We start from the raw sequence: 21934 nt of genomic DNA, 5'->3' as shown, positions 1-21934 counted from the left end.
TTGATAATGATAACATTCAGTAAAAGGCATATTATAACCTAGGCATGTATATTATTAAGGCATATACACTCACTGGCCACTTTATTAGGTACACCATGCTAGTAAGGGGTTGGACCCCCTTTTGCCTTCAGAACTGCCTCAATTCTTCGTGGCAGAGATTCAACAAGGTGCTGGAAGCATTCCTCAGAGATTTTGGACCATATTGACATGATGGCATCACACAGTTGGCGCAGATTTGTCGGCTGCACATCCCTGATGCGAATCTCCCGTTCCACCACATCCCAAAGATGCTCTATTGGATTGAGATCTGGTGACTGAGGAGGCCATTTGAGTACAGTAAACTCATTGTCATGTTCAAGAAACCAATCTGAGATGATTCGAGCTTTATGACATGGCGCATTATCCTGCTGAAAGTAGCCATCAGATGTTGGGTACATTGTGGTCATAAAGGGATGGACATGGTCAGCAACAATACTCAGGTAGGCTGTGGCGTTGCAACGATGCTCAATTGGTACCAAGGGGCCCAAAGAGTGCCCAGAAAAAATTCCCCACACCATGACACCACCACCACCAGCCTGAACCGTTGATACAAGGCAGGATGGATCCATGCTTTCATGTTGTTTACGCCAAATTCTGACCCTACCATCCGAATGTCGCAGCAGAAATCGAGACTCATCAGACCAGGCAACGTTTTTCCAATCTTCTACTGTCCAATTTCGATGAGCTTGTGCAAATTGTAGCCTCAGTTTCCTGTTCTTAGCTGAGAGGAGTGGTACCCAGTGTGGTCTTCTGCTGCTGTAGCCCATCTGCCTCAAAGTTCGACGCACTGTGCGTTCAGAGATGCTCTTCTGCCTACCTTGGTTGTAACGGGTGGCAATTTGAGTCACTGTTGCCTTTCTATCAGCTCGAACCAGTCTGCCCATTCTCCTCTGACCTCTGGCATCAACATGGCATTTCCGGCCACAGAACTGCCGCTCACTGGATTTTTTTTCTTTTTCGGACCATTCTCTGTAAACCCTAGAGATGGTTGTGCGTGAAAATCCCAGTAGATCAGCAGTTTCTGAAATTCTCAGACCAGCCCTTCTGGCACCAACAATCATGCCACGTTCAAAGGCACTCAAATCACCTTTCTTCCCCATACTGATGCTCGGTTTGAACTGCAGGAGATTGTCTTGACCATGTCTACATGCCTAAATGCACTGAGTTGCCGCCATGTGATTGGCTGATTAGAAATTAAGTCTTAACACACAGTTGGACAGGTGTACCTAATAAAGTGGCCAGTGAGTGTATATTGTTAAGGTATTTATTTGTCCACCACCTGAATTCACCTGGACATTAGGTGTATGAAGAACTCTAAAGCCCCCATTACACTAAACGATGTCCCAGCGATCCCACCAGCGATCCCACCAACGATCCGAAACGATGGGATCGCTGGGACATCGTTAGGCTGATCGCTGGTGAGCTGTCACATAGACAGCCCCAGCGATCAGGACCAGCGACCCTGGACGCTGGTTTCTAATGTAAACGTCGGGTATCCAGGAGCAGCGCGACTCCTGGATACCCGCTGTTTACCTTGGAAATCGGCGTACACGGTGGTTTCCAAGGTAAACATCAGGTATCTAGGAGCTGCGCTGCTCCTGGATACCCGATGTTTACATTAGTAACCAGCTCCAGCGTCGCTGATCGCTGGTCTCTCGCTGCCACACGCAGCAATGCGCGCTGGGCAGCGGGAAACCAGCGATAAAAAAACGGCCCAGGCCGCTCGAGCACGATCAGCGATAACTGGCAGGGGGGCCGGTCGCTGATCCCTGTCACACACAGCGATCTCGCTGGCGAGATCGCTGATGTGTCACAAAATGTGTGACGGGACCCTAAGGCAGTACATGTTTGCCAGATAACCCCATAGCGATAAAGAGTGGGACAACAGGGTGATGATAGTGGAGGTCTGGAAGATGGACATAATCAGAGGACTCCCTGAAGGTTCTCATTAGGGTTTGTTGTGGATGTCATATAAACCCAGTGTGACAGCAATTGCTGGTACTATTTTTCTAATCCTAATTTACATTAGCATTGGCTACTAATACATTGGAAGGATCCTACAAAACCTGTAAGTTTCATTATTGTGCAACAAATCGAATAGAAAATACAGGCTACAATTAGATTGTACATAAGAAGGTACATGACTGCCTGGCAATCCAAATGTGGGCAAATTCAGCAATCTAAAGATCATTGAACAAAATACTTTAGTTACTATCACATTTTCAGGTTTGATACATAGCACATTACTCGTCCCATCAGAGAAGAGCAGATCCATCTCCTAATCAATGCATGAATTATATGTAATGACTTAAGAGAATGTACTTGTCCCCTAGAAGTGTTAGAAATTGTTGGCACAATGATGACCTCCAAGTCACATCCATTTTTAACAGTATCTATCAGATTTGAATCGCCAGGTTTTCTTGGTACAGACACAAATCCATTTAAAAAGCCATGTGTGTATAGTCGCATTACCTTGTATGAGTTTGTATGCACAAACAGCACGTAGGAGTAAAGCTATTAAGGACTCATAATCCAGTCATAAAGCATAAAACAGTTTTTCATTTCCTCATTTTTGCTAACATGTACATGGAGCTGTATTATTGTATTATTTGAAAATTTGGATTAAGGGCATTTAAAAATCATAGAAGGTCATTGGGATGAGGAAAAAGTATGTTTTTGATAAACATGTTTCTTGAGAAGAATCATTATAACATGTAGCATGTCCAAGTTAAAGATTAACCGTCATTTTAATTTTTTATTTCATAAATCAATAGCACAACAAACTGAGTAACTGTTTTCTATATCTTAGTAACATAGTTATTAAGGTTGAAGGAAGACTTTAAGTCCATCTAGTTCAACCCATATCCTATCCTAACTTGCCCTAACATGTTGAGGAAGGCAAAAAAAAACCCATGTGACAAACAGTAAGCTTCACATTGGGGAAAAAAATTCCTTCCCGACCCAGTCCCTTCTTAAATTTTAGTAGTGAATCACTCATTACAACATCATATGGCAGAGAGTTCCATAGTCTCACTGCTCTTACAGTAAAGAATCCGCGGCTGTGATTATGCTTAAACCTTCTTTCCTCCAGACGTTGAGGATGCCCCCTTGTCCCCGTCACAGGTCTAAGAGTAAAAAGATCATTAGAAAGGTCTTTGTATTGTCCCCGCATATATTTATACATTGTAATAAGATCACCCCTAAGCCTTCGATTTTCCAAACTAAATAACCCCAAGTGTAATAACCTGTCTTGGCATTGCAGACCCCCCAGTTCCCTAATAACCTTGGTCGCTCTTCTCTGCACCCGCTCCAGTTCAGCTATGTCTTTTTTATACACCGGAGACCAGAACTGTACACAGTATTCTAAGTGTGGTCGCACTAGTGACTTATATAGAGGTAAAATTATGTTCTCCTCATGAGCATCTATGCCTCTTTTAATGCATCCCATTATTTTATTTGCCTTTGCAGCAGCTGCCTGACACTGGCCACTAAATGTGAGTTTGTCATCCACCCATACACCCAGGTCTTTTTCAGTGAGTTTTGCCCAGTGTTTTACAATTAAGCACATAATTATACATCTTGTTCGTTCTACCCAAGTGCATGACCTTACATTTATCCCCATTAAAGCTCATTTGCCATTCATCAGCCCAAGCTTCTAGTTTACATAAATCCTCCTGTAATATAAAATTGTCCTTCACTGTATTTAGTACCCTGCAGAGTTTAGTGTCATCTGCAAATATTGAAATTCTACTCTCTATGTCCCCTACAAGGTCATTAATAAATATGTTAAAAAGAAGTGGGCCCAAAACTGACCCCTGTGGTACCCCACTGCTAACCGTGACCCAGTCCGAGTGTGCTCCATTAATAACCACCCTTTGTTTCCTATCCCTGAGCCAGCTCTTAACCCACCTACACATATTTTCCCCTATCCCCATTGTTCTCATTTTATGTATCAACCTCTTGTCTGAGAAATCTGCTTCATTCTCCTGCTGGTTTGATTCTACCCTCTTAATTCATGAGTAAAATCTGTATTCATTGAAGACAGACCTTCTCATTACTGAGATAGGAAATGGCAGCTACTCTTAAGATGCTATGGAGAGGGGATGGGTAGGAGGAAGAACTAGAGGCAGACAGACATTCTGCTGCAAGTTCTCCTGAAATCACAGTTAGGGCTCATACTCACATGCGAGAAACTCGGACGAGTCTCTCACGTCAATACTCGGCACTGCCAACGGCACTTGGATCGGAGCGTTTAGCTTCATGTATTTCTATGGAACTTTCCGATCCGAGTGCCGGCAGCATTCCCGAGTATTGATGTGCAACACTCATCCGAGTTTCTCGCATGTGAGTATGAGCCCATAGGATGGGGTCACACTTTCGTGTGTAATGCGAGAAACTCACATCAATACCCAGCACTGCCGCCGGCACTCGGGACCGGAATGTGCGGCTGCATAGAAATACATGCAGCAGCACACTCCGGTCCAAGTGCCGGCTGCAGTGCCGGGTATTGATGCAAGTTTCTCGCATTACACACGAACGTGTGACCCTGTCCTTACACTTACACTTGAAATCAATGGTCAAAAAAAGTTAAATTGTCCAGGAAAAAAGTTGCAATTATGAAACCATATCATACAGTAATTGCAACTTTTTTTCCATTTCTTAATCTTCTCCAAACGTTTTCTAGGCACTGTTTCTTTTTTTGACAGTTTCTTAAAATATTTTTATTTTATATTTTAGCTAATGATCAAAGAGACCTAAATATCGTTGTGGAAATTATGAAAATAATCCAAGCCTTCATGAATGGTTGCCAGGATTTATTACAGAAGGATGATCTACACTTGATAGCTACTTTTCTCAGTCACCTCGGTTTTGACAACCTGGCCCATTCATTAAAGCCATCCAAGGTATGTGTTAATCTGTTGTCTATTATATCATAGCAATTATCATATCCAAAGTAATGGGTATTTCAGACAGATATTCCAAAAGCGTATTTTTTTGGAACAGAAAAAATATATCTTTGTACCGTGTTAGCTGTTAGACAGAAAGATATTAACATTTGAGAGTCCTCAGTGGTTGATATGTTTTACTGCCTGACTGAAAAGATGATAATAAATAGCCAGCGTTAAACCCACAGCATCCTGTTGTTACAGCATAGTGGATAGGATTTCAAGAAATCCCATGCCCACTATGCATCCAGAGATGCCCGCGGCTCACCCGTGGAGACGGACATGCGGTGCGTCTTTCCAGACCGCAGCATGTTTATTTATCGTATGGAGACACAAGACTCTGCATGACAACTTTCATCAGGAAAATGAACTGGATGCGGTGATTCCGCACGGTTTAATGAACACGTGTATTTACCTGCATTCAATAGCTGGCAACACTTTGGACGCCGCGGACATGTGCTACTTCCAAAGCTCTGTCGATTCCTGGACATGTGCACCCTTAAAGGTATCAACCACTGAAGACTCTCAAATTGTAATTTTTTTTTATTTTTGGAACAAGAATTTAGCTTCTAGCAATAGATGTGATCCCTAAAAGTTTGTGATTCACTTCACATCAATGTCAGTTATTTGACCATACAACACATAATGTTTGTGCGATGTGCTTACCTTCTACACAGCCTAAAGACATTTTTTTTTATAGTTGAGGGAAATTGATGTATTACTAGTGTGGTAAAGCAGCTCACCCGGCTGGACACAGAGGTATAATTGGAACACTGTTTCTTTAAGAAAATGCTTGGTTTATTGAAGAAAGCATAAACCAAGCTTTAGAACCTAAACACAGCCCTCCGGGCAAAACAATAACACAAAGAAGCAAAAAGAAACACATTAATTTTTCCTAGCAGGGATCAACACTCCAACAGGCAGCAGGCAGCAATGTCCAAGGTTCAGATCAGCACACACTTTCCTAGAGTCCTCTCTCTCCAGGCACCTCCTGAACACTAAAGGCTTTGGCAGTCAGCAATTTAATCCCAGAACTTGTGATCCCGCCATCATGTGACTGATCACATGATCCTGACATCACACAGTTCCTGTAAGGACACTGCAAATGGAAATATGTGGAGATACCCGCTCTTTGGAGGTCCACTAAATCCAGCCCATCATATAAAACGTTCCAACATGCAGTGTGCTGGATGAAACTATTATGGTTTCATATCACTGATGCTGTCATGTGCAGTGACACGTATCTCCCCTACATCACTTCACCAGTGACTGTTACACTAGTTACATGAATGTAATTTCATACCAGACCTGTAAATGATTATAGGGTACATTTTCTTAATTATCGCCTTAGACTTTGTTTCCTATAAAGAGAGTCGTTTATGCTTTTTTGGCTGCATTATCTCTAAATTGTTCTTTTAGGCTGGAATCACACAGTCATCAATTCCCTCATGCGAGAGAATTGGACTGATTATGCTACTGACAATCGTCTCAAACTCTGTCAGAGTTTAATCTGAGTGTTATCTTACTGTGCAATTCTCTCATAGGTGCAGAAAAGTAGGAGAACTTAATTTTTTTGATCAAAAAGCCATATATTCACATTGTAGAAGCAGTACTACTTATTAAAACAACTGCATCACACGTACAGTCATGGCCAGATGTGTTAGCACTCTTGAAATTGTTACAGAAAATGAAGTATTTTTCCCAGAAAATTCTTGCAATTATACGTGTTTTGTTATACACATGTTTATTTCCTTTGTGTGTATTGGAACAACACACAAAAAACAGAGAAATAATGCAAATTTTACACAAAACCCCAAAAATGGGCAGGACAAAATTGCTGGCCCCTTTCCAAAATTTTGGGTAAGCAACGTTGTTTCAAGCATGTGATTCTTGTTCAAACTTACATGTGGCAAGTAACAGTTGTGGGCAATATGAAAATCACACCTGAAACCAGATTAAAAGGGGAGAAATTGCATTGCATGTCTGTGTGTGTCACACTAAGCATGGAGAACAGAAAGAGGAGAAGAGAACTGTCTGAGGACTTGAGATTCAAAATTATTGAACAATATCAACAATCTCAAAGCTACAAGTCCATCTGCAGAGATCTTGGTGCACAACATAATCAAGAAGTTTACAACCCATGTCACTGTAGCTATCTCCTTGGACATGGATTGCAGAGAAAAATTGATGAAATGTTGCAACAGAATATAGTTGGAATGGTGGTTAAGCAACCCCAATCAAGTTCTAGAAAAAATCATGCTGTACTGCAGGCTCAGGGTGCATCAATAACAGTTCAAACAATCTGTCAGCATTTGAATGAAATTAAACAGAGCCATAAAAAAGCTAGACTGCTATTTGCCAATATGTACGTGAGTAAACTAAAATCCTTCTGTAAAAACATCTTCTGGACAGATGAGACCAAGATTGAGCATTTTGGTAATGCACATTATTCTACTGTTTATCGAAAACTGAACGAAGCCTACAAAGAAAAGAACACAGTACCTACAGTCAAATATGTTGGAGGTTTAAAGATGTTTGGGGTTGTTTTGCTGCCTCTGGCAATGGTTGCCTTGACTGTGTACAAGGCGTCACAAAATCTGAAGATTGCCAACGGATTTTGGTTCGCAATGTAGTGGCCAGAGTCAGAAAACTGGGTTTGTGTCCTAGGTAATGGTCTTGGATAATGACCCCAACGATACTTTAAAGGGAATCTGTCACCCCCGGGACTAATATGACCTATTAATATGTGCATACATTTAATAGAAATGTTAAGTAGTGATGAGTGAGTATACTCGTTACTCGAGATTTTCGAGTATACTCAGGTGGTCTCTGAGTAGTTCTGGCGCGCTCTCTGGGTGTGGTGATACCTTATTATGGTTCACTGGTTCCCTATTCGTGTCAGCAAACTCAGAACCCTTCCCCCACAGATCCCAGAATAAACAAAAGACCCGGCCTATAATAACAGGGTGCAACAAGTCCCGAACGACACCAACCTTATGGGACTCAGTACCATGGGCCTTTTCAATGTCCACTCTAGCCATAGGGTAGTCCTTAGCATCACCATGTATGCACCGAACACCGACTTTTTTTCCTGGGATCAGTTGGAGAGGAAAAGTGGCCCTGCCCTCACAAGGGTCACTAAACTCCTGGAGTCTGGCAGTGCCATTACCTACCGCCCGTTCACCTTCACGGGACATGCTTGAGGCCCCTCATTGGGTGGAGAGTTCACACTGCAAGCCGGATATGCATAATATGAAAAACTGCAAAAAATAAAGAGAGGGGGAGCGCACTAAGGCGGTAAATGAGGGACACCAGCGTGTTTAACAAAGGTAATCCACTCACCTGATGTGGTTGTGAAGGGTCACAACCACCTAAGGAAGTTTTGGCCGCTGCAGATCCCGGGATGCAGATAAACCAGTAGAGAAGAGAAAAGCAGGGGTTCGTCTGCGCTAGACCACAAGGAACCAACCGAAGATGCAAACAAACCTTTATTTACACTCAAGCCAACGCGTTTCATGGCCTCCTGGCCACTTCATTAGGGCAGCAATGAAGTGGCCAGGAGGCCATGCCCGAAACGCGTTGGCTTGAGTGTGAATAAAGGTTTGCTTGCATCTTCGGTTGGTTCCTTGTGGTCTAGCGCGGACGAACCCCGGCTTTTCTCTTCTCTACTGGTTATTATGAAAAACGGCATCCTATGCTGCAGTCTATCTGTTCGGCTATATGTCCTGGCCCATGGCACCTCCAGCAAATAAAATCACCTGTAGGGACCTTGTGCACCATCTCCCCTGCTCCTTTAGACCTTGGATGCCCCACCCCCTTTTGGGCCTCTGCTCTGCTCCCTGTTGGGACTCCCAGTATGTAGTGAGCTGCCTTCCCAAGGAACCTTCAATTCCCTGATATCTCTCAACTAGTCCGGCCAGTTCATCGGAATTCCAGAGATCATTGCACTTAGAAGATTTCTCCCGTATTCTAGTAAACGACATGGTAAAACCAATGGTATCCTTCTAAATGACAACTCGTTTCGCAAAAAACAAGCCCTCACATGACCATATTGACAGAAAAATTAAAAAGTTATGGCTCTGGGAAGAAAGGGATTGAAAAAAGAAAACGCAAAACCGAAAAAAACTCTTGGGTGTAAAGGGTTACAGGAAATCTGTCAGCAAGTTTTTGCTATGTATTCTGAGAGGAGCATAATGCAGGGGCAGAAACCCTGATTTCAGTGATGTCACACAGAACGTTGTGGTGTGGGTGGGGTTATACAGAGCTCAGCATTCAGAGAACATCTAGATTTGCAGCACAGAAACCGTGATTTTATCAAAAGTGTAACATGCAGCCCAGTAAATAGTACATTGCTGGAATCAGGGTCAAAAATCACATAATCATCTGAAAGAATGGGAATCTAATATCTGATAACATGACCTGTGGTCTGCAAGGCAGCATAGATGAACATGGAAGTGGAAATGAGCATATATATATTTTTTTAATAGTTACCCAGCCATAGAGAAGAGGAGAGGTATGCAGTTGGAATCGGTTCCGTTCGTTTCCAACTTCAGTATATGGGACCTCATTTGTTGAGGGATGAAAGGAGTGATCCAGACCCAAGAGTGCAGCATTTTATTCCAGACACATGGCAGGTAAGTTACACAAATATAAATAGGAATAGGAACACTTAAGCTCTTTAGAATACATCCACACATATTCATTTTTGCAAGTTTTCCGATATCACAAAAATCAGTATTAAAAATTAAACAGAAATAAAAAAAAATCACCCTGTATTTTCTACATCCTGTAATGTTAAGTTGTCCTGAGGCCATATATGGACTGTAATTATCATGTGGCTGCTATCACAGGCTACTGGAGCCATATGGATGCACCATTTTGGATGAAGCCATCATATTTGAATCTCATATTTTTAGACCCTAATCATGTAGGGATTTTTGTAACCCATTTAGCTACCTAAGGGCATAGTTAGACGGCCATAAAAATTGGATTAAGATTGGACCACAATGCACAGACTGGCCGGCGGTTCTCCTGACCTGACCGTGACAGCTTCATGTATTCCTATGCAGCTGTCATGCTCAAGTCGGGAGAGTCGCCGGCCAGTCCGTACACTGCAGTCTGATGCCGGCCCGATTTTTACTGCCATTTGACAGCACCCTAAAAATGAGTCTATTTTTCTTTTTGCAGAGAGAACTTCTTGATGCGGTTGACAACAATGAATCTGCAGTAATTGTGGCTCCAACATCATCAGGAAAAACATATGCATCTTATTATTGTATGGAGAAAGTTTTAAAACAAAGCAATGAAGCTGTTGTGGTTTATGTTGCTCCCACTAAGGTAAGACTGAAGGTTTATAGAAATATAAAATCATTTAGCAGTGTTGTAAAGCAACTTTTGTACAACCTGTGGCACAAATGATGGAATCAACATCCTTGGAGAATGTTCACACAGTCTTTTCACTTTCTGGCACATTCACAAATAGATTTGAAAAAAATTATGGAATATACTTCCTGTTGATGAAAAATTGTATAACTGACATGTTTTGGTGTTTGTTTTAGAGAACTAAATTACAAGCCTAAAAATGCAAAATAGTCTATAACTAAAATTTAGCACTAATAGACTTTACAGGTGTTACTCCCCTCCTGGTTCTAGGGCTCACATGATGATCTTATGCCACAAGAGTCCTTCAGCCAAACAGTGACTGCACTTCCTTTAGACATCTGAGGTTCATTTGAATGATGTGCCAGTAAATCAGCTCATCAACCACCAGTGATTGGCTGCAGTGCTCATGTTGTATAACATCATCACGCAAACGCTGGGAGGCCCAGTGCTGACATCACAAAAATGGCACCAGTTCAGGAAGTGAATATTTGTAGTATTTATTTTACACTGGAGAATATAGTATAAAAGAAAGGGTTGTCTAAGTAGTGGACAAAACTTTAAATGAACTGAAAGGATTAGGATATGCAATGGGTCAATAGTTTTTCGATTGTGAAGCAAAATTGTGGGGAATTGAACATAGTGTGGGTTGGAACTTTGGCTGCATTAGTTAGCCGCATCATCTGGCTGTACCCTTAATAAAAACCTTTAGGGTAGAAATCTTACAGAGTGTGGCAAAAGATCTTGGTTGTTCCCATTCAGATTTGAGGAAGGTAATAAAAAAACTTGGTAGAAAGTGTAAAGCAATTTGCCTTGAAAATAGAAAATCCACCCAAAACAGACAGAATTACAATAATCCACCTGAATAAATGGACCTCTTACAACTCAAACACATGGCAAGTAAATACTAAATGGTAATGACTAGGGATGAGCGACTTTGCCTTTTTTAGGGTCGAGTCAGGTTTCATGAAACCCGACTTTCTCAAAAGTCGAGTCGAACGAAATCGGCCGACTATCGTGAAAAGTCGGAGGTCCGACTGAAACACGAAACCCAATGCCAGTCAATGGGGAAGCAAATTCGGCAGGGAGTGGAGGACAGTAAACACACCAACAGTGTCCATTTCAATGCCAACGACATCAATTCTTATTACTTAAGCTTGTCAACCTTAATTCACTTTATAATAATAGTTACGCATTGAAAACTGGAGGTTAATTGTGGGGGGGAGGGCTGGCTCCAGGTTTTCATGTGCCCCGGGCAAAAGAGTGTCAGTGGGCCCCTTTAACACATACCACAATTCATAATGCTCCAATACGGCAGAGAAATATTGGTATAGTACAATGAAAAATACTTCACTTCTTACATGACATGACTGATATCTATTTTAAATTCTACAATAGCTCAAAAACCGGACAGTATATTCCTCCATACAGTATTATGGCCACCACATAGTGCGCCATACAGAATAATGAGCCCTATATGCAGTATTGCTCCCTACAGAATGGGCTCCACATAATGCTCCATGCAGAATAGGCCCCATATGTGCTCCATATAATGCTCCCTACCCTATATGATGGCCCATAAATAATGAACCCCATATGATGCTCCAGTATATGATGGGCCCCATGGATGATGCTCCATTGTATGATGTGCCTATATACAGTGGGGAAAAAAAGTATTTAGTCAGTCAGCAATAGTGCAAGTTCCACCACTTAAAAAGATGAGAGGCGTCTGTAATTTACATCATAGGTAGACCTCAACTATGGGAGACAAACTGAGAAAAAAAAATCCAGAAAATCACATTGTCTGGTTTTTTTTCATTTTATTTGCATATTATGGTGGAAAATAAGTATTTGGTCAGAAACAAAATTTCATCTCAATACTTTGTGATATATCCTTTGTTGGCAATGACAGAGGTCAAACATTTTCTGTAAGTCTTCACAAGGTTGCCACACACTGTTGTTGGTATGTTGGCCCATTCCTCCATGCAGATCTCCTCTAGAGCAGTTATGTTTTTGGCTTTTCGCTTGGCAACACGGACTTTCAACTCCCTCCAAAGGTTTTCTATAGGGTTGAGATCTGGAGACTGGCTAGGCCACTCCAGGACCTTGAAATGCTTCTTACGAAGCCACTCCTTCATTGCCCTGGCGGTGTGCTTTGGATCATTGTCATGTTGAAAGACCCAGCCACGTTTCATCTTCAATGCCCTTGCTGATGGAAGGAGGTTTGCACTCAAAATCTCACGATACATGGCCCCATTCATTCTTTCATGTACCCGGATCAGTCGTCCTGGCCCCTTTGCAGAGAAACAGCCCCAAAGCATGATGTTTCCACCACCATGCTTTACAGTAGGTATGGTGTTTGATGGATGCAACTCAGTATTCTTTTTCCTCCAAACACGACAAGTTGTGTTTCTACCAAACAGTTCCAGTTTGGTTTCATCAGACCATAGGACATTCTCCCAAAACTCCTCTGGATCATCCAAATGCTCTCTAGCAAACTTCAGACGGGCCCGGACATGTACAGGCTTAAGCAGTGGGACACGTCTGGCACTGCAGGATCTGAGTCCATGGTGGCGTAGTGTGTTACTTATGGTAGGCCTTGTTACATTGGTCCCAGCTCTCTGCAGTTCATTCACTAGGTCCCCCCGCGTGGTTCTGGGATTTTTGCTCACCGTTCTTGTGATCATTCTGACCCCACGGGGTGGGATTTTGCGTGGAGCACCAGATCGAGGGAGATTATCAGTGGTCTTGTATGTCTTCCATGTTCTAATTATTGCTCCCACAGTTGATTTCTTCACTCCAAGCTGGTTGGCTATTGCAGATTCAGTCTTCCCAGCCTGGTGCAGGGCTACAATTTTATTTCTGGTGTCCTTTGACAGCTCTTTGGTCTTCACCATAGTGGAGTTTGGAGTCAGACTGTTTGAGGGTGTGCACAGGTGTCTTTTTATACTGATAGCAAGTTTAAACAGGTGCCATTACTACAGGTAATGAGTGGAGGAAAGAGGAGACTCTTAAAGAAGAAGTTACAGGTCTGTGAGAGCCAGGAATCTTGATTGCTTGTTTCTGGCCAAATACTTATTTTCCACCATAATATGCAAATAAAATGAAAAAAAAACAGACAATGTGATTTTCTGGATTTTTTTTTCTCAGTTTGTCTCCCATAGTTGAGGTCTACCTATGATGTAAATTACAGATGCCTCTCATCTTTTTAAGTGGTGGAACTTGCACTATTGCAGACTGACTAAATACTTTTTTTCCCCACTGTAATGCTCCATATATAATGGGCCCCATATGATGCTCTAGTATATGATGGGCCCCATATGATACTCCATATATAATGGGCCCCATATGATGCTCCATATATAATGGGCCCCATATGATGCTCTAGTATATGATGGGCCCCGTTTGATGCTCCAGTGTATGATGGGCCTATACACTGTGTGCACAATTATAAGGCAAATGAGTATTTTGATCACATCATCCTTTTTATACATGTTGTCCTACTCCAAGCTGTATAGGCTTGAAAGCCAACTGCCAATTATGTAAATCAGGTGATTTGCAACAAGAAACACAAGGTAAAATGTCAAGACTGGGCCAAGAAATATGTTAAGACAAAATTTTGTAAGGTTTTATGAACTGATGAAATGAGAGTGACTCTTGATGGGCCAGATGGATGGGCCCGAGGCTGGATCAGTAAAGGCCAGAGAGCTCCACTCTGACTCAGACGCCAGCAAGGTGGAGGTGGGGTACTGGTATGGGCTAGTATCATCAAAGATGAACTTGTGGGACCTTTTCGGGTTGAGGATGGAGTGAAGCTCAACTCCCAGACATACTGCCAGTTTCTGGAAGACACCTTCTTCAAGCAGTGGTACAGGAAAAAGTCGGTATAGTTCAAGAAAAACATCATTTTCCTGCAGGACAATGCTCCATCACAGGCATCCAAATACTCCACAGCGTGGCTGGCCATTAAAGGTCTAAAAGAAGAAAAAATAATGACATGGCACCCTTGTTCACCTGATCTGAACCCCATAGAGAACCTGTGGTCCCTCCTAAAATGTGAGATCTACAGGGAGTGAAAACATTATACCTCTCGGAACAGTGTCAGGGAGGCTGTGTTGGCTGCTGCACACAATGTTGATCGTAAACAGATCAAGCAACTGACAATCTATGGATGGAAGGCTTTTGAGTGTCATCGTAAAGAAAGCTGGCTATGTTGGGCCCTTTTTTTTTGGTTTTGAATGTCAGAAACGTTTATTTCTAAATTTTGTGTTGTTATATTGGTTTACCTGGTGAAAACAAACAAGTGAGATGGGTATATATTTGGTTTTTATTAAGTTGCCTATTAATTATGCAGAGTAATAGTTACCTGCACAAACAGATATCCTCCTAAGGTAGCCAAATCTAAAAAAAACCCCACTCCAACTTCCAAAAATATGAAGCTTTGAAATTTATGAGTCTTTTCGATTGATTGACAACATAGTTGTTGTTCAATAATAAAAAGAATCCTCTCAAATACAACTTGCCTAATAATAATTATGCAAACAGTGTATAATGCTCCATATATAATGGGCCCCATTTATAATGCTCAAGTGTATAATGGACCCCGTATATGATGCTCCAGTGTATGATGGGCACTATGCATGATGCTCCAGTGTATGATGGGCCTCATTTATAATGCTCCAGTGTATGATGGGCCAATATAATGCTCCATATGTAATGGGCCCCATACAATGCTCCAGTGTATAATGAGCCCTATCTATGATGCTCAAGTGTATGATGGGCACCATATATAATTCTCCATTGTATAATGCTCCCCATATATTGCTCCAAACATTAAAAAAAATGAAATACCTCTCCTTGCTGGACACTGCTCTACTCTAGACTCCTCAGCGTTGCCATCTTCCAGCTCTATGCACTTGGACTGTTCAGGCAGAGGGCGTACAGACGTGAATGTCACTGTAATGAAACGTGGAGGAGGTCACAGCGGTGGAGCAGGGAGTGGTAAGTATTGCAAGTGCTGGTGCCCTGAGCAAGCAGGGGGGTCCACTCGTGGGCGACCGCGCTGGCACAGGGCCCCTCATAGTACGATGGTGTCTGTAACAGCGAGTGGGCCCCCCACCGTCAGAGACACTGGCCTACTGTGAGGGGCCCTGTGCCAGTGCCGTCGCACACGAGTGGTCCCCCCACCTGCTCAGGGCCCTGGCACTTGCCCGGGTGCGCCAGGTGCTGACGCCGGCCCTGGGGGGGCCAGCCCAGTTAGGGAGGTGGAAAAACTGGCATATGTTGAGGTGTAGGCTGGACGTTCAGCAGCTGAAAATGGAGGAATTGGAGAAGTTGGAGGAAGAGGAGGACAAAGCGAGCCATTTTGCTGGCAACTTATGTGTCATCAGGTGAAGGTGGGACAAAATCCTTTGAAACCCATGCATGGTTCATTTTAATGAAGGTGAGATCATCAACAGTTTGGGTTGACAGCGGGTCCTTCTTTCTGTCAGGATTGCTCCAGCAGCACTGAAGACTCTTTATGATAGCGCACTACCAGCAGGGCAAGCAAGCTCCTGTAAGGCATATTGTGCCAATTCAGGCCAGGTGTCCAGTTTACAGGCCCAGTAGTCAAAGGGGAATGAACAGTGAGGGAGAACATCAATAGGGGAGGAGAGGTAATTTTGAACCATAGTTGACAACTTCTGTCTCCTGTCTGTTACAATCGATTCAGTATTATCAGTCATGTGAGCAGTCCTCGAAAAATCAGTCCACAACATGGTCATGAAACCCCCGTCTCCAATGCCAGTTCGGCTGTGTGCACCACGAACACCTCTTCCATTTGGCCCAGTACGGCTCGTGGTAGAACCTGCACCGCTGCTGTGTGCTGGGAATGCCTCTAACAAACGGTTTACTAGAGTTGCTTGTTAGTACGCCAATATTAGCTCTAGGTTCTCCTGTGGCATGATGTTCTGTAATTTGCCTTTTCATCGTGGATCGAGGATACTGGCCAACCAGTAGTCGTCATCCTTCATAATTCTGACAATGTGGGGGTCCCTTTTTAGGATCTGCAAGAGATAATCACACATGTGGGCCAATGTTCCAGGTGTCAATGATGCACTGACAGTGGTGGGTGGAGGAGCACTTCCTGCCAAATCCACATCCCACCAGTCATGCACAAACCCTGTACCTGACCTTGGCAAGCCAACATTTTCTCTTGGCCCCCGAGAAGCATCCTCCTCCCCAAAATAATCATCCCCCTCATCCTCCTCCTCTTCTTCCTCCACCTCGTCCAGGACAGTTCCCTGAGCAGACAATGGCTGACTGTCATCAAGGCTTCCCTCCTCCTCCCCCTCCTCTTCCTCCTCCACTGCAGACGCCTGATCCTTAATGTGCGTCAAAGTTTGCATGAGCAGATGCATAAGTGGGATGCTCATGCTTATGATGGCATTGTCTGCACTTACCAGCCGTGTGCATTCCTCAAAACACTGACACTGAAGGACTTTACAGAGGTCTTTCAGCTATGACCACTGCACACCCAACAACTCTATGTCTGCCCTCAAACTGCCTGCCCGTGTATCCTCCCACAAATGCATTACAGCCTGCCTCTGTTTGCACAGCCCCTCAACCATGTGCATGGTGGAGTTCCACCTTGTTGCAATGTCTATGATTGGGGAGGTTGAGCGATCGCTGCAGCCTCTGCATACGACTGGAGTCTATGGGCGAGCGACGGATGTGTGAGCACAGTCTTCGCACCTTATGGAGCAGGGCTGTTAACTCCAGATAATTATTTAGAAAGCACTGCACCACCAGGTTCAAGGTGTGAGCCAGGCAAGGTATGTGTAGTTTTGCAAGGGCTATGGCCGCCACAAAATTATGGCCATTATCATTGACTACCTTGCCTGGCTCAAGATGTAGACTGTCCAGCCATGACTCAGTTTTTCGCTGCAAGTAGTCGGCCAGTGCCTCCGCGGTGTGTCTGTTGTCGCCCAAAGACATCATCATTAAAACCGCCTGCTGACGCTTACCACTAGCTGTTCGATAGTGGGACACCTCGTGTGCAACACTGGCAGCTGCGGATGGAGTGCTCGTGTGACTGTGCTCTGTCGACGAGCTTTCGCTTCTGGAGGAGGAGGAGAAGGGTCGAACACCAACTGTTTCCTATACCGTGGGCTAGGCAGCACTGTTCCACCGCCGCTGTTCCCTGTGGAGCCTGTATCCACGACATTAACCCAGTGCGCAGTGATGGACACGTAATGGCCCTGGCCATGCCTACTGGCCCATGCATCTGTTGTGAGGTGCACCTTTCCACTCACTGAATGTTTGAGTGCATGGTCAATGCAGTCTTTCACATGCAGGTGGAGGGCAGGGATTGCTTTTCTAGAAAAGAAGTGCCAACTGGGTAGGTCATATTGTGCGACAGCGTAGGTCATGAGCTCTCGGAACGCTGCGCTTTCAACAAAATGGAAGAGCATCATCTCTAATGAGATCAGTTTGGCAATGTAGGCATTCAAAGCCAGTGTACGCGGATGAGAGGATGAGAACTTTCTTGTCCTATTCAGAGTGTCTGCTAGGGTGAGCTGGACTTGAGAGCTGCATATGGGGGAACTAGTGGTGGACCTGACGGACTGAGAGGGGGTTGGTGATGGTGATGGTGGTGCTGGTGGTGATGGCCTAGATTCAGTATTTCATTGCAAAAACATTGTGATTCCCTGACTGCTTTGGCCTTGCGACAACACCTCAACATTTCTTGCTGGTGATATGCTTACCTGTCGGCTTACAGTGGGGGAAGCGATGGAGCATTGCTTGCTACCTTCAGTCGGAGCAGGTGCACGTGTGCTACCTGAGGTTTTGTAGTCCGTCCATGCTTGCAAGTGCATGGTGTTTACATGTCTAAGCAAGCAACTGGTATTCAAATTTCGGAGATTTTTCCCTCGGCTAAAGGACCTTCCGCACTTCTTACAGATAACCTTTGCCTCATCAATAGGATTTTGGTCAAAAAAGTGCCACACTGCACTCTTCCTACTATGGTATAAATTTTCAGGGCTTGCACGCTGTGATAGTTTGACCAAGCTGTCCTGCAACTCTTTTTGTTTACGTTTTTGGACAGCTACGGGCCTGCCAGATAACCGCTGCTGTGATGTCTATGCCTGCTGTGGATCCTTCTCCTCTTCTGAGCTATTGCCAGCGGCACCCTCTTCCCCCAATGGATGCCAATGCGGGTCAACAACTGGGTCCTCCATCACCTCCTCTTCAATTTCAGCTGCACCTTCCTCTGTGTCACCGTGTAAGGTGGTATAGTATGCAGGAAGGGGCACCTGAGTTTCATCAGGGTCAGATTCTGGCTCAGTAGACTGCGAGGGCAATGTAGTGCTCTGGGTCAATGTACCAGCAGAATCATCTAGCAGTGGCTGTGCATCAGTGCACTCCATGTCAAATTCATCTTGGACTGGGAATTCAGGATTTGACTTGGTAACCCAGGCATGGTATGTGAAAAGAGCTCCATGGAGTAATCAGAAGTGTGGCCTGCCGCATCCTTCTCTTTTGCTGGGGGTGAAGGACACAAGGAAAGGTGTTGTTCCTGACCAGAAGTCTGCACTGACGACTCAGTGCTTGCATTTTTGGACTCTTCAGAAGAGGAGGAGATAGAACTGGAGGCTGTTTCTGCAATGTAAGCTAAAACCTGTTCCTGATGCTCCAGCTTTTAAAGCGGTTTACCTACTGCCAGAAAAGGGAACCTTCCAGGCCTTCTTGAGCCAAACGATGACACAGGATCAAAACCTCCTGCCTTAGCTGGTGTTGTGATTTTGGCTTAACCAGCAGATGCACAACCACCACCATCAGTACCAGCTGCCCCCCCCCCCGCCCACGTCCATGGCCTTTTCCACCTTCCTCATGTTTGGGAAAATGTACCAAAAATACCAGCAGATATATGGTACTGTATGAGGAGCATACAGCTGTATAAAGTGCTGGGGAAAATGTAAATCTCCTTTTATATATTCCCTTAGCCACACCCAGAGGTTCACCCAGTATGTATTTGACCGTAATCCAAACAGCAGATATACGATACTGTATCAGAAATGGACAGCTGTATAAAGTGTTGGGGAAAATGTAAATCTCCTTCTATGTATTCCCTAAGTCACACCCAGATGCTCCACCAGTATGTATTTGACCGTAATCCAATCAGCAGACATACGGTACTGTATCAGAAGCGGACAGCTGAATACGGTGTAGGGGAAATTTTAAATCTCCATATATTTATTTCCGGAGTCACACACACACGCTGTCTCAGTATGGATTTGACCGTAATCCAAACCGCAGATATACGGCACTGTATCATAAGCGGACAGCTGAATACGGTGTAGGGGAAATTTTAAATCTCCGTATATTTATTTCCGGAGTCACACGCACACGCTGTCTCAGTATGGATTTGACCGTAATCCAAACCGCAGATATACGGCACTGTATCAGAAGCGGACAGCTGAATACGGTGTAGGGGAAATTTTAAATCTCTGTATATTTATTTCCAGAGTCACATGCACACGCTGTCTCAGTATGGATTTGACCGTAATCCAAACAGCAGATATACGGTACTGTATCAGAAATGGACAGCTGTATAAAGTGTTGGGGAAAATGTAAATCTCCTTCTATGTATTCCCTAAGTCACACCCAGATGCTCCACCAGTATGTATTTGACCGTAATCCAATCAGCAGACATACGGTACTGTATCAGAAGCGGACAGCTGAATACGGTGTAGGGGAAATTTTAAATCTCCATATATTTATTTCCGGAGTCACACGCACACACTGTCTCAGTATGGATTTGACCGTAATCCAAACCGCAGATATACGGCACTGTATCAGAAGCGGACAGCTGAATACGGTGTAGGGGAAATTTTAAATCTCCGTATATTTATTTCCGGAGTCACACGCACACGCTGTCTCAGTATGGATTTGACCGTAATCCAAACCACAGATATACGGCACTGTATCAGAAGCGGACAGCTGAATACGGTGTAGGGGAAATTTTAAATCTCTGTATATTTATTTCCAGAGTCACATGCACACGCTGTCTCAGTATGGATTTGACCTTAATCCAAACAGGAGATATACAGTACTGTATCAGAAGCGGACAGCTGAATACGGTGTAGAGGAAATTTTAAATCTCTGTATAATTATTTCCAGAGTCACACGCACACGCTGTCTCAGTATGGATTTGACCGTAATCCAAACAGCAGATATACAGTACTGTATCTGAAGCGGACAGCGGAATTCGGTGTAGGGGTAATTTTAAATCTCCGTACATTTATTTCCGGAGGCACACACAGATAGTCAGCATGTATTTGTCCGTGATACCACGGTAGTGTGTGAGGAGCATACAGCTCTATACGGTGTGGGAAAAAATGAATGCTCGGTAACTGTGCAGAAAAAAAAATAAAAGTATGAGTGCTGTGTAAAAAGCAGTCTGCACAGCAGTGTGCACAGAGCAATGCAGCTATCAGGCAGTCTAATAACCAGCGCTGCTGCAAACAAAAATTCTCCCCTGTCACTGCACACTAACTGTACAGCACAATTGCTATCAGCAAAAGCACAGATTCTTTTTTCTTTCCTGCCTATCTTTTTTCTTTCCTGCCTAACACTCTCCCTTTTGAGAAACAGCGGCAGCAACCTGTCCCTATGCTAAGATCGGTAGAAGTAAAATGGCGGTCGGCGGTCAGGGCTTTTATAGCCACTATGACACCACACAAAGCAAGCCAATCATTGCAATGCCCTTCTCTAATGTGGTAGCCGCTGCCCATGTCATTGCGTTGCCCACAGTGTGCGTCCTTGCTCATTGGCTGAGAAAAGGTGCCTGTAAGCAATATGGGAAACGCGACTTTGGCACTCGGGTCGCCGACCGCATGGCCGACTTCAAGCTATAGTCGGGTTTCGCTTGGCAAAACCCGACTTTGGCGAAAGTCGGCGACTTTTGAATCTGACCGACCTGTTTCGCTCAACTCTAGTAATGACCTTACACAAAAGACCGGTTCCGTGTAAATGTAGCAAGGACTATAGTCATAAAACATGGAGGCAGAAAGAGAAGAAAAAAATGATATTATGGTCCAAGAGTGTAAACAAATACTCAATTTATTAGATATAGAATAACATATTAGATGTAAGGGGGCAGGGGTGACACACATATCACAAAAGGTGCTGTAAAAAACTAGGGCGCACAACCATGGGTATTGATGAGTGTAAAGAAGTATATATGCCCCCTGGTGAAGGCAGGACCGAAATGTGCATTGGGATGGGTGCGCACTTTTCTGAGGCCTTTGCTGCTCCTGTGTATAGGTATAGCGTCTTGTACTAATGTCTGTTTGCACATGGCCACGGTGGCTATTTACCATGTTAGTACAATGTGCTGACTAGAGTCCTTCATACATTGCTTCCTATACAGAGACTGCACTATTTTACCTATGCTATATCATAAGTACGCTTACCTACATTATATGGCTTTCAAATATATGAATCATTATATATACTTGTTTATACGCAGCCATGCCTATTGTCGTCCGCCCTAGTTTTTTCTTCTCTTTCTGCCTCAATAAATC

At 43.8% G+C, this 21934-nt stretch overlaps 1 protein-coding gene across 2 annotated transcripts in view; it reads left to right on the top strand.

Moving 5' to 3' along the window:
- LOC141091492 (probable ATP-dependent RNA helicase DDX60) overlaps window positions 1-21934 on the top strand; it is a 361948-nt gene that overhangs the window by 201514 nt on the left and 138500 nt on the right. Inside the window, exons 16-18 of one of the 2 annotated variants that reach the window (XM_073577110.1) lie at window positions 4777-4943; window positions 9473-9619; window positions 10173-10322. In XM_073577110.1, coding sequence (XP_073433211.1) covers window positions 4777-4943; window positions 9473-9619; window positions 10173-10322 — 464 coding nt within the window. The remainder of the gene's footprint in view (window positions 1-4776; window positions 4944-9472; window positions 9620-10172; window positions 10323-21934) is intronic. The other variant, XM_073577118.1, reaches the window with a different exon arrangement.

The sequence above is a fragment of the Dendrobates tinctorius genome, unplaced genomic scaffold (assembly GCF_039654945.1).
Source record: "Dendrobates tinctorius isolate UK_male_01 unplaced genomic scaffold, ASM3965494v1 ptg000008l, whole genome shotgun sequence".
Classification (NCBI taxonomy): Eukaryota; Metazoa; Chordata; class Amphibia; order Anura; family Dendrobatidae; genus Dendrobates; species Dendrobates tinctorius.
This window is presented reverse-complemented; position numbering and strand designations above follow the sequence as displayed.